This window comes from Leucopleurus acutus, assembly GCF_964270905.1.
Source record: "Leucopleurus acutus genome assembly, chromosome: 20".
Classification (NCBI taxonomy): Eukaryota; Metazoa; Chordata; class Mammalia; order Artiodactyla; family Delphinidae; genus Leucopleurus; species Leucopleurus acutus.
In genome coordinates, this window is record NC_139162.1 from 28,189,298 (window position 1) to 28,202,043 (window position 12,746).

General features: G+C 45.1%; 1 protein-coding gene across 1 annotated transcript in view; it reads right to left on the reverse strand.

The window, feature by feature from the left end:
• Positions 1 to 4,865: 4,865 nt before the first annotated feature.
• LOC309977038 (liver carboxylesterase-like) overlaps positions 4,866 to 12,746 on the reverse strand; it is a gene marked incomplete at its 5' end in the record, with an annotated part of 36,427 nt that continues 28,546 nt past the window's right edge. The window contains 4 exons of the mRNA XM_082862955.1: positions 4,866 to 5,174; positions 5,452 to 5,524; positions 6,468 to 6,599; positions 12,441 to 12,588. Coding sequence (XP_082719081.1) covers positions 4,991 to 5,174; positions 5,452 to 5,524; positions 6,468 to 6,599; positions 12,441 to 12,588 — 537 coding nt within the window. The remainder of the gene's footprint in view (positions 5,175 to 5,451; positions 5,525 to 6,467; positions 6,600 to 12,440; positions 12,589 to 12,746) is intronic.

A 12,746-nucleotide genomic window follows, 5' to 3' on the forward strand; every position in this document is an offset into this window, starting at 1 on the left:
CAGCCTTCAGATGCCATATCTGATACTGACCCCAGATCCTCAGACCCCAGACCCATCAGTGATTAAATTCATGGTTTTGTTAGAGTCCCCACAGCTCTCACAGTTAATTTCTCCAATGTGGTTATTCTAAAGTCTACAGCAATTTACTTCACAGCCGCCGTTCACTGTTCTTGGTTCTTCCTTGACACAATAAACACTTAAGGTAACAAGCAGAAGAAATGACGGAATGTAGGTCAGATCTCATCTGAACCTATAAAGCCAATAAGGGGATTATTATATTACTTTATGGGCTAAGTAAAAAAAATTATGCATTTTAAACTATAATTATAAGACATCTTTCATGATAAATATATAATGGCTTATGAATGGTTTCCTTCAAATAATGTCCCTGTTTCCAAAGAGATAGAACTTTAATTCACAAGTTTGCTTGTCTGACTTTCTAATGTACACACCCTGCCAATTAACATCTGCAGAAAGCAAGGATTTTTCCGTTAGTAAAGTCCCTGGCCCCATGGAATGTGCATTCTGTTAGGGGAAGTTAGAAAATGACAGGTGCTCAGGAAAAAAATAAAGCTGGGAAGGGGAATGGGGTAAGTTTCTGAGGGGGGGATGATGAGACTTGAAGGAGATGATGGAGAGAGCCACTGACAAAGCATCCCAGGCACAGGGGACCAGAAGTGCAAAGGCCCTGAGGCAGAACATTTTTGACAGTCCTGAGGTACAGGACTAGGCAAATGGAACTGGTGGGAGGGAGTCATGTAGGGCCTTGTAAGCTAACATAAGTACTTTGGTTTCTACTCCAAGAGAAGTGGTGAGCCATTGGAGGGTTTGGAACAGAAGATGACATGTTCTACCAGGATTAGTCCGGCCGCTGTGTTAGGAACAGACCAAGGTTCTAGCTGCACTCACTTGAATTCTCTTGAAGCCTCTTGAAACACTTGTTATTGCTATTAAGTACTATTCATATTAATAACAGTTGTGGAACTTGGCTTCTGTCCAAGACTGAGCTCTGAATAACCATTTTACCTGGGCCCAGAGGGACAGGGAGGTGGCACAGACCTGGAAACCGAGTTTTGGGATTATTCACCATCCCAAGGTCAGCCAGCATTCAGTCACCATAGCAACAGCTCCGACACTTCCGGACACTGAGGTCCACAGCTCTCCTTGCTGCTAACAGTCGCTGCAGGGCCCTGCCTTGGGCTTAGTGTATCGCTTTGTTTTTTCTGTCAGACAAATTTGGAAAATACTGCTTTAATACAAGATGTTCCCATTTTATGGCATCCTAAATATGTCTAATTATCTCCAATTGTACTATGAAGTTCTCAAAAAAATCTTCACAAAATGAATTTAACTGTGCCTGACTATAACTTATAAATGCATTGCAAATAGGACTTTTGGTAGTAGGGAAATTGGGGACAAAGTTAATGTCCTAAAAATTCAAACTAAGGCTTTAGAAAAAAGGGGGGGTCACTGCTTATAGAAGTTTATGCTAACTCCGAATTGTTTTCCCAAGGGCCTGTCATCTGTGAACTTAGAACTACTTTCTAAGATCTGAGCAAAGCAAATCTGATTGTCTTAACTTTTTGATGCGCTGGTTGGTTGACCAGTAAGACTAAATTGGGATTTCCCGCAGAGTGCAATGAATTAAATTACCACCAGGTGGCAGCAGACATCCATTAAAAGTCAATCCCTTTTTAAACTGTAGTCCTCAGACTTGCAGATATGAACCAAAGAGCTGAGATCTATGGCATTGCGAGGGGGAGTACTTAGAATTCTGGGTAACCATAGCTAAATTATGTTGCTGATTTTTAAAAAACGTATCCAGCTTTCAACGTACCTACGATCCCCTGCCCCCCAACCCCTTCCCCCGGGGACTTACTAGATAAATGAACCAGTTCTCAAATGGGGATTATTTTGCGCCCCAGGGGACGTTTGGCAATATCTGAAAATATTTTTGGTTGTCACTCTAGGGGAGTGCTACTGGCATAGGGTAGGTGGAGGCCAGGGATGCTGCTAAACACCCTGCAATGCACAGGATGGCTCCCACAACGAAGAATCTTCTGACCCGAAATGTCAGTACTGAGCTTGAGACACCCTGGATTACATAACAAAGTCCTGCTTCTGATGAAGTGAGACTGGGCTCCCTGGGTCTCTACTTTTCTGTAGCCTGGCCCCCTGTCCAGGGAGGAATCACTCAGTGATGCTGCAGCACTGAACTGTGTGAGGACACTGGAAAATAGATCCCATCGCTGCCTGACTGTCTGATCTCCTTGGATCTTTGTCTTTCATTATTTTGGAAAATTCTCAGCTATCTTTTTTTCAAATATCTTTTCTATCCATTTTTTTCCTCTCTTCTCCTTCTGGGATTCCAGGTACACATATATTGGACATGAGATATTGTCACACATCTCTTGGATCCTCTGTACTGTTGTTCTTTTTTCTCCACTACTTTTTCTTCTTATTTAACTTGGGTAATTTATATGGCCCTCTCTTAAAGTTCACTCATTCTCTCCTCAACTGCCTCAAATCTACCGAGGAACCCATCGGAGTTATTCTTTTTTTGGACAGTCCTATTTTTATTTATTTATTTAAAAAATTTTTATTAAAGTATAGTTGATTTACAATGTTGTGTTAATTTCTGCTGTACAGCAAAATGACTCAGTTATACATATATATATTCTTTTTCATATTCCTTTCCATTATGGTTTGTCACAGTATATTGAATATAGTTCCCTGTGCTATACAGTAGGACCTTGTTGTTTATCCATCCTATATATAATAGTTTGCATCTGTTAATCCCAAACTCCCAATCCATCCCTCCCCCACTGCCCCTCCCCCTTGGCAACCAAAAATCTGTTCCCGTTGGAGGTATTCTTCATATCTTACTATTCTTTTTAATTTCTAATATTTCCATTTGCTTCTTTCTTAGAGCTTCTCTCTCTCTCCAGAAATTACCCATCTGCTCTTGTAAGTTTTTCATAGAGTTATTTAGATTCCTACTTTTGTAGTTCTAACACCTGGGTTATTTCTGAATCTGGTACTACTGACTGCTTTGCACTTTTAGTGTGTTTTTTCCTCTCTCCTTTTTTTGTGTGTGTTTATAATTTTAGATGAAATGCTTAACACCCCGTGCAGGGGGGAAGAAACTGAAGTAAATAGTGTTTATGACTGGGGATGGACATGCCTCTTCTACTAGACTGGGGCTTGTGCGTGTGTGTGTGTGTGTGTGTGTGTGTGCATGTGACTGTGTGTTGGGGGACTTGAGGCAATTTAGTCAGGAGTTGAGCAGAGCTTGGGTTCTGCTATGGTTCTCTTAAGTGCACCACCTGCTTCAAATTCTTTTTGTACTACCTTGTGCTGAGGGGGAGGGCTCGCTGAAAGGTTTCACTCAGTGTTCCTGTTTTGCCCTCAGTTTTGGGCCTGCCCTGTGCTCCTGCCCCTCAGGGAGTCTCTCTCCACACGTTCTTCCTCCCCCAGTGGTGGATTTCTGCTGCTCAGTACTTACTGCTTGATAACTTGGTGGTGGAATCCAGGGGCGGGTTCTTGTGTCCTGGTCCAGCCGCAATCTTAGGCAGTCCCTTGGTCATGGACACGGGGTTTTCTCAGTGATTCTCCCCTCCCCTGCAGTAAAAGACCTTTAATGATTGGGACCCAGGTTAGTTTCCTGTCCCTTTCCCAGTAGTAGAGGGTTTTTAAATTTTCCTTTCCCTCAGCTTCAATAGGTCTTCCCCAGGGCCCAAAGGGGAATGGGTTTGCTGCCTTTTCCCAGTGGTTAAGGGATTTTGTTTCTTAGGGGGAGAAGTGTCTGGGCAGGGCTTCAAGCCTGCATCCTCTGGTCTTACTACCTGTTTCCAATATTTCTCACAGGTCCCTGATAGAGGTCCATGGAGAAGGGCCTGTAATGAGGCCCTGTACTCTCCTGTGGGTCCGTGGCTCCTGACGATTTCATACTCTCATACTCACCTATGTTTGGCCTTTAGCCCTCGATTTGAATTTTAAGAGTAATTGTACTTACACATATGGTGACTCCATCTTCCATCTGTCTCCAGACGGTAAGCCAGTGTTCACTTCCCATCTCTCCTTCAAAATGCCTGTCTTCCCCGAGATTTCAGGGTAATTGTTTGCCTTGCAACCTCTTTGAATGAGTCAGAGAAAGTCATGATTTTGAGGATAATCCACTTTTTTCTTTCTGTTAAGGTGGGAGTGGCATTCCTTAGAGCTTTCTATATCCCAGGAGCCAGAAGTCACCCCAGGGATTCTGAAAGAGTCAGTTTCCACGTGACACTTCAGGGACTCACTTCAAGGTGGTCACTGCTTGTACCTGATGTGGTCCAGGCTGCAGAAAGGGTTCAGAGGAATTGCTGGAAGAGACGGCCTCAGGGAGGGGCCTGGGAGGATACTGTGTAAGTTGAAGAAAGAATTGTAGACCTGTGGGAGGGTCAGTAAGGGCCACACAACAGTGCCACAGTGTCACCATGGCAAGTCCCCCTCCTTCCCACTCCAGGTACATCCTTGGTCTGTGCCCCCTCCATGTCTACAGGCGGCTCCACATGGAGGAGAGGGACACTGCCCTCTGGTTCTCTCACATCCACTTACTGGAGTTGTTGACGGCCCAGAGACATGGAGCAGATGCAGTGTCCCCCTCAGCCCCTCCCAGGGCCCAGCCTACTGGACTCTTCCTGTCCAGAGGCCAAGCCAGAGCTGCCCGAGTCACCTTCCTGCCAGTGGTGCCCTCTCTCATCCTTCTCTTGCTAATGAGGATGACTTAATTCCAGCCCAAGACAAAGACACTGACTTGGTCTCCAAAAGAACATTTATTTCCAAAATTGAGGCCACAGAAACAGAAATTCCCCCCTCCCTGACCTCTGCTACTCCTATCAGATAATTCCCCAGCCTCCACAATAAGATGCCTCTTAGGCCCACAAACACCTTCTATAGAATACTCCTGTCTGGGGTCCCACAAGCCCCCAAGGCCAGCTGAGCCTCCCGTTCACAGCTCAGCATGTTTTAACTGGGGTGGCTTCTTTGCCGCCTCCTTGGACAGGAGCTCGTTCCAGAAAGCCACTTCCTTGTCTTTCAGCTTCTCGGCTGCCTGGGTGGTGACGCCAATCTGAAGGTACCCTTCTTTCTGGTCATATACTGGCCAAGGGGGAAGCCCCTCCCTGTTGGGATTCCTGGGAACAGAATCACATAGAAATTCCCCAAAGCTACTGTGTGGCCCCAACAACCCTCAGAAATTGTCAGGGACCCCTTGGCTTCATCTCTGCCAAAGGCTCATACGCCTCCAGAGACAGGAGGCTGACCATCTCCTGGGCAGCCTATCCATTGAGGGAGCTCTCACGTCAGGGGCCACAGGGCGGGGAGTTTACCCAGCACACGTTGAAGCTCCTCCCACCCAGCAGACACGCCCTGCCCCTTCCCAACCCTGCCCTATCTGTGCCACCAGCTCACCCGTTCCGAGCAAAATTGGCCCAAAATTTCATCACCATCTTGCTGAGATTGGTCTCCTCTTCTGAGGCACCATCTGTGGAGAGGAGACAAAGCCATTGCTACTCAGAGTGTGGTTCAGGGGCAGCAGCAGCCCTTGAGAACTTGTTAGAAATTCAGAAACGGGGCCCTTACTCCAGACCTACTGAGTCAAAACCGCATTTTAAGAAGATCTTGGGTAATTCAAGTGCACTTTAAGCTTGACAGTTACTGACCTAGGTCAGGCTCAGTGAAGGGCTGTAGTCAATCCATAAACTGGCTGGGTCACAGGGCCACACCCCAGGGTTTCTGCTACAGTAACCCCACCTCCCAGGATACTCTCCTTTGGGTCTTTTTTCAATCTCCTATACCCACACACATTTTCATAGAATCTGAAAAATAACCAAGCTGCAAGGCCCCCAAAGAGTCACCCAACCAGAAAATGCCCAGAGGCACTGCCATGTACAGCCCTGGGTTGTGTCACACACAAGTTGTCAGTAACTGCTGAGGGTTAAGACATTGAAGACATCTGTGAAAAGTCTTTCTTTAAAATATTATACTCTTAAGTGTATTAAAATATTAAAAGATATGAATTTTAGATAGATAGATGGTTGGATAGACAGAAACAAATTAGTCCTGATTCAAGGTTAAGAGCAATTCTAACCTTACTCTCATGTACCTTCTGATATGCTCTTGTGAGTGCGAAGTGAGTGGTGGCATTCTAGCCCTGAGCAGGGCCCTGCAGGTGACCCACCTCCTGTCTTACTGATGCCCAGGTCTGGATTCTTAGAGTGACCATGGAGGAGGGCGCAAGGATACACATTCTCCACCATGCACATTAGAGCAAGAGAAAGGTTAGGACCCTTTGTCCTCCAACCCTGTTATGGTGAATTCAGGAAACTAAGACCTGGAGAGAAGGAGGAACTTGCCCAAGGCCACCAAACCAAGACTTGAACCCAGATCCCCTAACTCCAAGTCTGTAGTCACCAAAGGGCCATCACCTTTCAAAAATGGAGCCCCGAAGACTGAGAAGAGCTCATCCCCATGGTCCCCCATCACCGTCTTGGGTTTCATGGCTGATGAGAAGCTTGGGCGATACTGGAACTCATACATGTAAGTGGGGGCTCCGGCATCTGGAAGACATGGATTCATGCACAGTTCACTTCAGCAGACGCACACCTGGATGGTATCAAGGGCTCCAGGGGTGGGTGGGAGGGGCGCTGTGAGCAATCAGGAAATTGGGGGCATGCCTGGTCCTGAGTGAACAATATTAACAGAAGTTGCCCGTTGTGAGAACCAACTGTGTGCCAGACCCTGTGTGTCCCTGCAGGAAGCCCCTGGTTATCAGCATAATAGAGAAAAAGACTTTTGGAAAAATTTCATGATTTGATTAAGGGTGCCTAGTTGGGGGAGGTAGAATAGGATTTGAGCCAGGTATTCATTGAATGAATAAGTGAAGATTGATTGAATAAATAAATTAATGTTGAAACCTTGTGTAGATCCATTCAAAATAACTACAGCGGCACTAGGTCAACTCACATAAGCCCCTTCTGATGCATTCATACACACAGGACGTCTATATGCACACACTTTACACTACCGTATTTCATTGCTAACAGGTTAGTCTTCATTCCCTTGGAGAATACCTGCAGCCTGACAGGTGCCTTCTATTATGCCCATTTTTGAGCATTTCTGGTATTTTTCACACGTATTCCAAGAAGAGTGAAGTAAATCCAAGTTGCTGGCCTGAAAGTGCAGATATTTAAATACAAGCCTATGCAGAAAGGGGAGAGTCTAATCCTTGTGTCTCAGGAAACCACAATTCAGAATTTCCTTTTTCTCTGTCATCTCACAGGTCTTGCTTCCTGCTTGGCCCAGGGAATGTTAAGGTAGTGGCAGAAGGAAGAAGGGGCCGAGGAAGGGTACAGTTCCTCCCTCCTCCTCTCCCCTGCCCCTATGCTCACCACCCCCTCTCTAAGCCCCAGGAAGATGTCAGTTTTCCTGCTGATGCTTCAGCAGCGTCGCCCATCTTGCTCCTTCAGGGCTAACTCACGGGCCACCCGCCTGGGGAGCTCTGTGCTTTGCATTGATCATTATGCCCAGAGCGAGTGACTCTACCCGGGAAGGGTCAGGCCCCAAGTCAGACTGGCAGGGAAATATCACACTTTTTCCCTTCCTGGGGACAGAATCACATTTGGAAAATGCAGAAAAAAGGAATAAGAACAAAATGATCACATCTAATCCCACCACTCAGAGAAACCTGTTAATATTTTAGCACTTATCCGACTTACGTATATAAAATTAGGATACTATTGTATATGTTATTTCATATGGCTATAATAATTGCTTCATATCATTAAATATTTGCCCACAAAGTAGCTTAACAATATACGCTATCCCCACAGGAGGATGTAGAATAATCTATTTAATTGCCTCTCTCACCCCCCATCATTGCACTGTGGTTTAGCAAGAGGTGTTTTTGGAAGAAGCAATCCTTCTGTGGTCCCATAATCCACTTATTAAACAGTTGTTTCAAGGTCAAGCAGAAATTGCTGTAAGGAGGGGTTTTATCCTTGGCTCTGCCACTCAGAAGTTTTAGAATGGAACTCACAACCCAGCCAGAGAGGAGAGACCTTTTGTGAATGAGAGAACTTAATTATGGCAGCATGCTGCCCAAAATAGATTCTCCTTCTTTGTTTCTTTTTGGTTTTTTTTAAGCTTTCTGCCTTAAACCTCTGAGATTTATTAAATTCCTGCAACCACAAGTCTTCAAAATAAAGTAGGCACAGAATTGAATAATAACATTTAAGAACAATAAGAAAAGCAGAGGGAAGGAAAGCTAGCAATCAAAAATACGCAAATTAAAAGTGTGATTTTTTTTTTGGTTAGGAGGGGCTTATGAAATTAGCAGCATTATTTTTTTAATTAATTAACTAATTTATTTTTGGCTGCATTGTGTCTTTGTTGCTGTGTGTGGGTTTTCTTTAGTTGTGGCGAGTGGGGGCTACTCTTCGTTGTGGTGTGCGGGCTTCTCATTTCAGTGGCTTCTCCTGTTGTGGAGCATGGGCTCTAGGTGCAAGGACCTCAGTAGTTGTGGCACGTGGGCTCAGGAGTTGTGGCTCACAGGCTCTAGAGCACAGGCTCAGTAGTTGTGGGGCATGAGCTTAGTTACTCTGCAGCAGGTGGGATCCTCCCAGACCAGGGCTCGAACCTGTGTCGCCTGCATTACCAGGCAGATTCTTAACCACTGCACCACTGGGGAAGTCCCTATTTTTATTTTTTAATCTGAGTATCTCAACTGAGAGAATTAAGAAATCCACACTCTTAGTAAAGGGAACCCCCTGCACTGTGGTGGGAATGTAAACTGATACAGCCACTATGGAGAACAGTATGGAGGTTCCTTAAAAAACTAAAAACAGAACTACCATATGACCCAGCAATCCCACTACTGGGCATATACCCAGAGAAAACCACAATTCAAAAAGACACATGCACCCCAATGTTGACTGCAGCACTATTTACAATAGCCAGGTCATGGAAGCAACCTAAATGCCAATCGACAGACGAATGGATAAAGAAGATGTGGTACATATATAAAATGGAATATTACTCAGCCATAAAAAGGAATGAAATTGGGTCATTTGTTGAGACGTGGATGGATCTAGAGACTGTCATACAGAGTGAAGTAAGTCAGAAAGAGAAAAACAAATATTGTATATTAACGCATATATGTGGAACCTAGAAAAATGGTACAGATGAACCAGTTTGCAGGGCAGAAATTGAGACACAGATGTAGAGAACAAACGTATGGACACAAAGGGAGGAAAGCTGGGGTAGGGGGTGGGGGTGAGGGTGTGATGAATTGGGTGATTGGGATTGACATGTATACACTGATGTGCATAAAATTGATGACTAATAAGAACCTGCTGTATTAAAAAAAAAAGACTAAAAATAGAACTACCATATCACCCAGCTATTCCACTACTGGGCACATACCCTGAGAAACCATAATTCAAAAAGAGTCATGTACCAGAATGTTCATTGCAGCACTATTTACAATAGCCAGGACATGGAAGCAACCTAAATGTCCATCGATGGATGAATGGATAAAGAAGATGTGGCACACATATACAATGGAATATTACTCAGCCATAAAAAAACCTGAAATTGAGTTATTTGTAGTGAGGTGGATGGACCTAGAGTCTGTCATACAGAGTGAAGTAAGTCAGAAAGAGAAAAACAAATACTGTATGCTAATGCACATATATGGAATCTAAGAAAAAACAGTACTGATGAACCTAGTGGCAGGGCAGGAATAAAGACACAGACGTAGAGAATGGACTTGAGGACACGGGGTGGGGGAGGGGATGCTGGGATGAAGTGAGAGAGTAGCACTGACATATATACACCACCAAATGTAAAATAGACAGCTAGTGGGAAGCTGCTGCATAGCACAGGGAAATCAGCTCCATGCTTTGTGACCACCTAGAGGGGTGGGATAGGGAGGGTGGGAGGGAGGTTCAATAGGGAGGGGATATGGGGATATATGTATACATATAGCTGATTCACTTTGTTATACAGCAGAAACTAACACACCATTGTAAAACAATTATACTCCAATAAAGATAAAAAAATTAATTAATAAAAAAAAAGAAATCCACACTCTTATACACTGGAAAGCAATTTCACAATATGTATCAAGAAATTTAAAATGCTCCTACAGGCCCAGGCTAGTAATTAAACCTCTAATAACCAATTCTAAGAAAATCATCAGAGATTTGGTTAAAGATTTATGCACATGAGGCTGAGCATAATATTTGTGCAGCACCAAAGTATGGGCACCCTGCCTAAATATCCAACAGGACAGGAAGACTGAAGTAAATTTTAATGCATTATTTCATGAAATAATGGATGTTTTTTATGAGTTTTTGTTGACATTGAGGAAATGCTTACAGTATAGGATTCTGTGAACAAAAACATAAGATAAAATTAATATTTAAATTATATGTAAGATATGGAAAGATTAACAGAAGAAAATATGTCAAAAATTTATAGCACATTCTTCTAGGTGGAGGAATTATGAGTGATATCTAGTTTCTTCTTTATGTGTTTCCATATTTTCAAAATATTTTACAACTGTAAGATGTTAATTTTATATTCAGAAAAGTTCTCTCCTATAAAAAAAAAGAGTAAGACAAGTACAAAAATTTAAAAAGGAAAGAACAATGTTGATAAAATCCGGGAAGTCCAGGCAAAAAAGATCCTGAATGCAGTCATGAGATTCAGATAAAACACAAGTCCAGGACGGCTGGGTCAACAGACAGTGAGGAAGAGGAAACCACATGTATCGAGAGACAAAGCCAAGTTTGTGAAAGAACAGATTTGACCCCAGGCAGCCCCTGGCTGAAGAGTTTCATCAGGACCCTATGGAGGAGGGAGTGGTAACCAGCACCTGTACATGACTGTCCTGAATTTTGGGGACATAGTAGGTGAGCTGTAGCTAATTTTTATTATGCTTTTAAAGTCCCCAATTCTAAAACCCTTCTAGCACAGTTAGAGAGAGTGGTCTGGATCAGAGAACCATTTCCTGCCTTGCAGACTAGGTGAAGGATAGCTCCTAGAAAAGGAAGGGTCCGGTGAGGACCTCAACAAGGCGCCCCAAAGGGACACCTCCTGTTCGGGAGAGCTCATCCATCCTTTACCTCACATCCCCCCTACACAGTCTTGGGATATGTCGAAAGGTCCTGTGATAGACCCAGCACACACTGGGATGGAACAAAGCCAGCTGCAGACATCAACATTCTCCAGACCACCTGCCCTACACCTCCCCCTTCTCACTCCTTTCAGCTTTCTTGGTCCCAGACAACACTTCTGGTCTTACTCTTGGCCTCACTCTACCCCCAGCTCCACTGGTTAACAAACTAGTTTGCAACTAGCTCTGATCTTGGAAACCTTCCAAGACCTATCTTCCAAGATTTCCCCTCTAGCCCCACAGACCACCGCAATTCAAGTGAGGAGCCCTGTGGCAGAGGCTGTCGGTGCCTCCCCATATCCCCTGCTTCCGGGCACGTCAGCCTGAGTTCCACCTCCTGCATCCACAGCTCTTTGCCTGAGGTCTTTGGCAGCCAGAGACCACTCTGCCCATGTGTGTAGCAGGTCAAAGCACCAGGGAATTAACTGCCCTTGGGAACAGCCTTCAACCAATGTCTTGACAAAGTTGGAGGATAAATTCCCCAGCTCTCTTGCCACTCTCTTGGGATAACCCTAAGATATGTCTTTCTCAGAACTCCCCAGCTCCAGTTGTCCACAGTGGATGCTTTCTTGACAGTGCAGGGTGGACTGGCTTCCTCTCCATTCATGTCACTTCTCCACTCCTCTACTGGTGTTTCCCGGGATCACCCCCCAAATAAAATATTTGTATTTGGATACTTTCCTTGGAGTCGCTCCTGGTGGAAACCAAAATAGGACAGTGCCCCCCGACTGTCCCCAGGCCATATAGAATGGACCTTGGAGTTTCCACATATCTTTTTTTTAAAAATAAATTTATTTATTTATTTATTATTTTTTGGCTGCGTTGGGTCTTTGCTGCTGCGCGTGGGCTCTCTCTAGCTGCGGCGAGCAGGGGCGTTGTGGTGTGCAGGCCTCTCATTGCAGTGGCCTCTCCTGTTGCGGAGCACGGGCCTTAGGCACGCAGGCCTCAGTAGTCATGGCACGTGGGCTCAGTAGTTGTGGCTCATGGGCTCTCGAGTGCAGGCTCAGTAGTTGTGGCACACGGACTTAGTTGCTCCACGGCATGTGGGATCTTCCTGGACCAGGGCTCGAACCCGTGCCCCCTGCATTGGCAGGCGGATTCTTAACCACTGTGCCACCAGGGAAGTCCCTCCACATATCTTTCTATGATGAGCATTAGGAGAGAATACAGTGTGAAGCTGGTGCGGTCAGTGTCCCTCTCCCGTCCAGTGTCTGGGACTCACCTCTGTGGCGACGGGCCACATTCACAGATGGGACACCGAACATCCCATCTGCAGTCAAGTCCAGGAACAGGTTCTTCCTTCTGGCAGGGTCGTCCGTCCCTCCTAAATACTTGTCAGTAGCCACTGGAGTCAGTTCCTCAGGGATGCTCTGAAATAGATCAAGAGTGAAAGTGACCACCCAGCCCTAGTGAACAGCATGGCTTCTCCAGCCAGGGAGGAAGGCTTGCATTAATGGCGAACCTCTCAAGTTCTGTGCAACCACTTCCGCCCACTCCTGGTGGTGAGGTGGAAAGGCATAAAAATGGG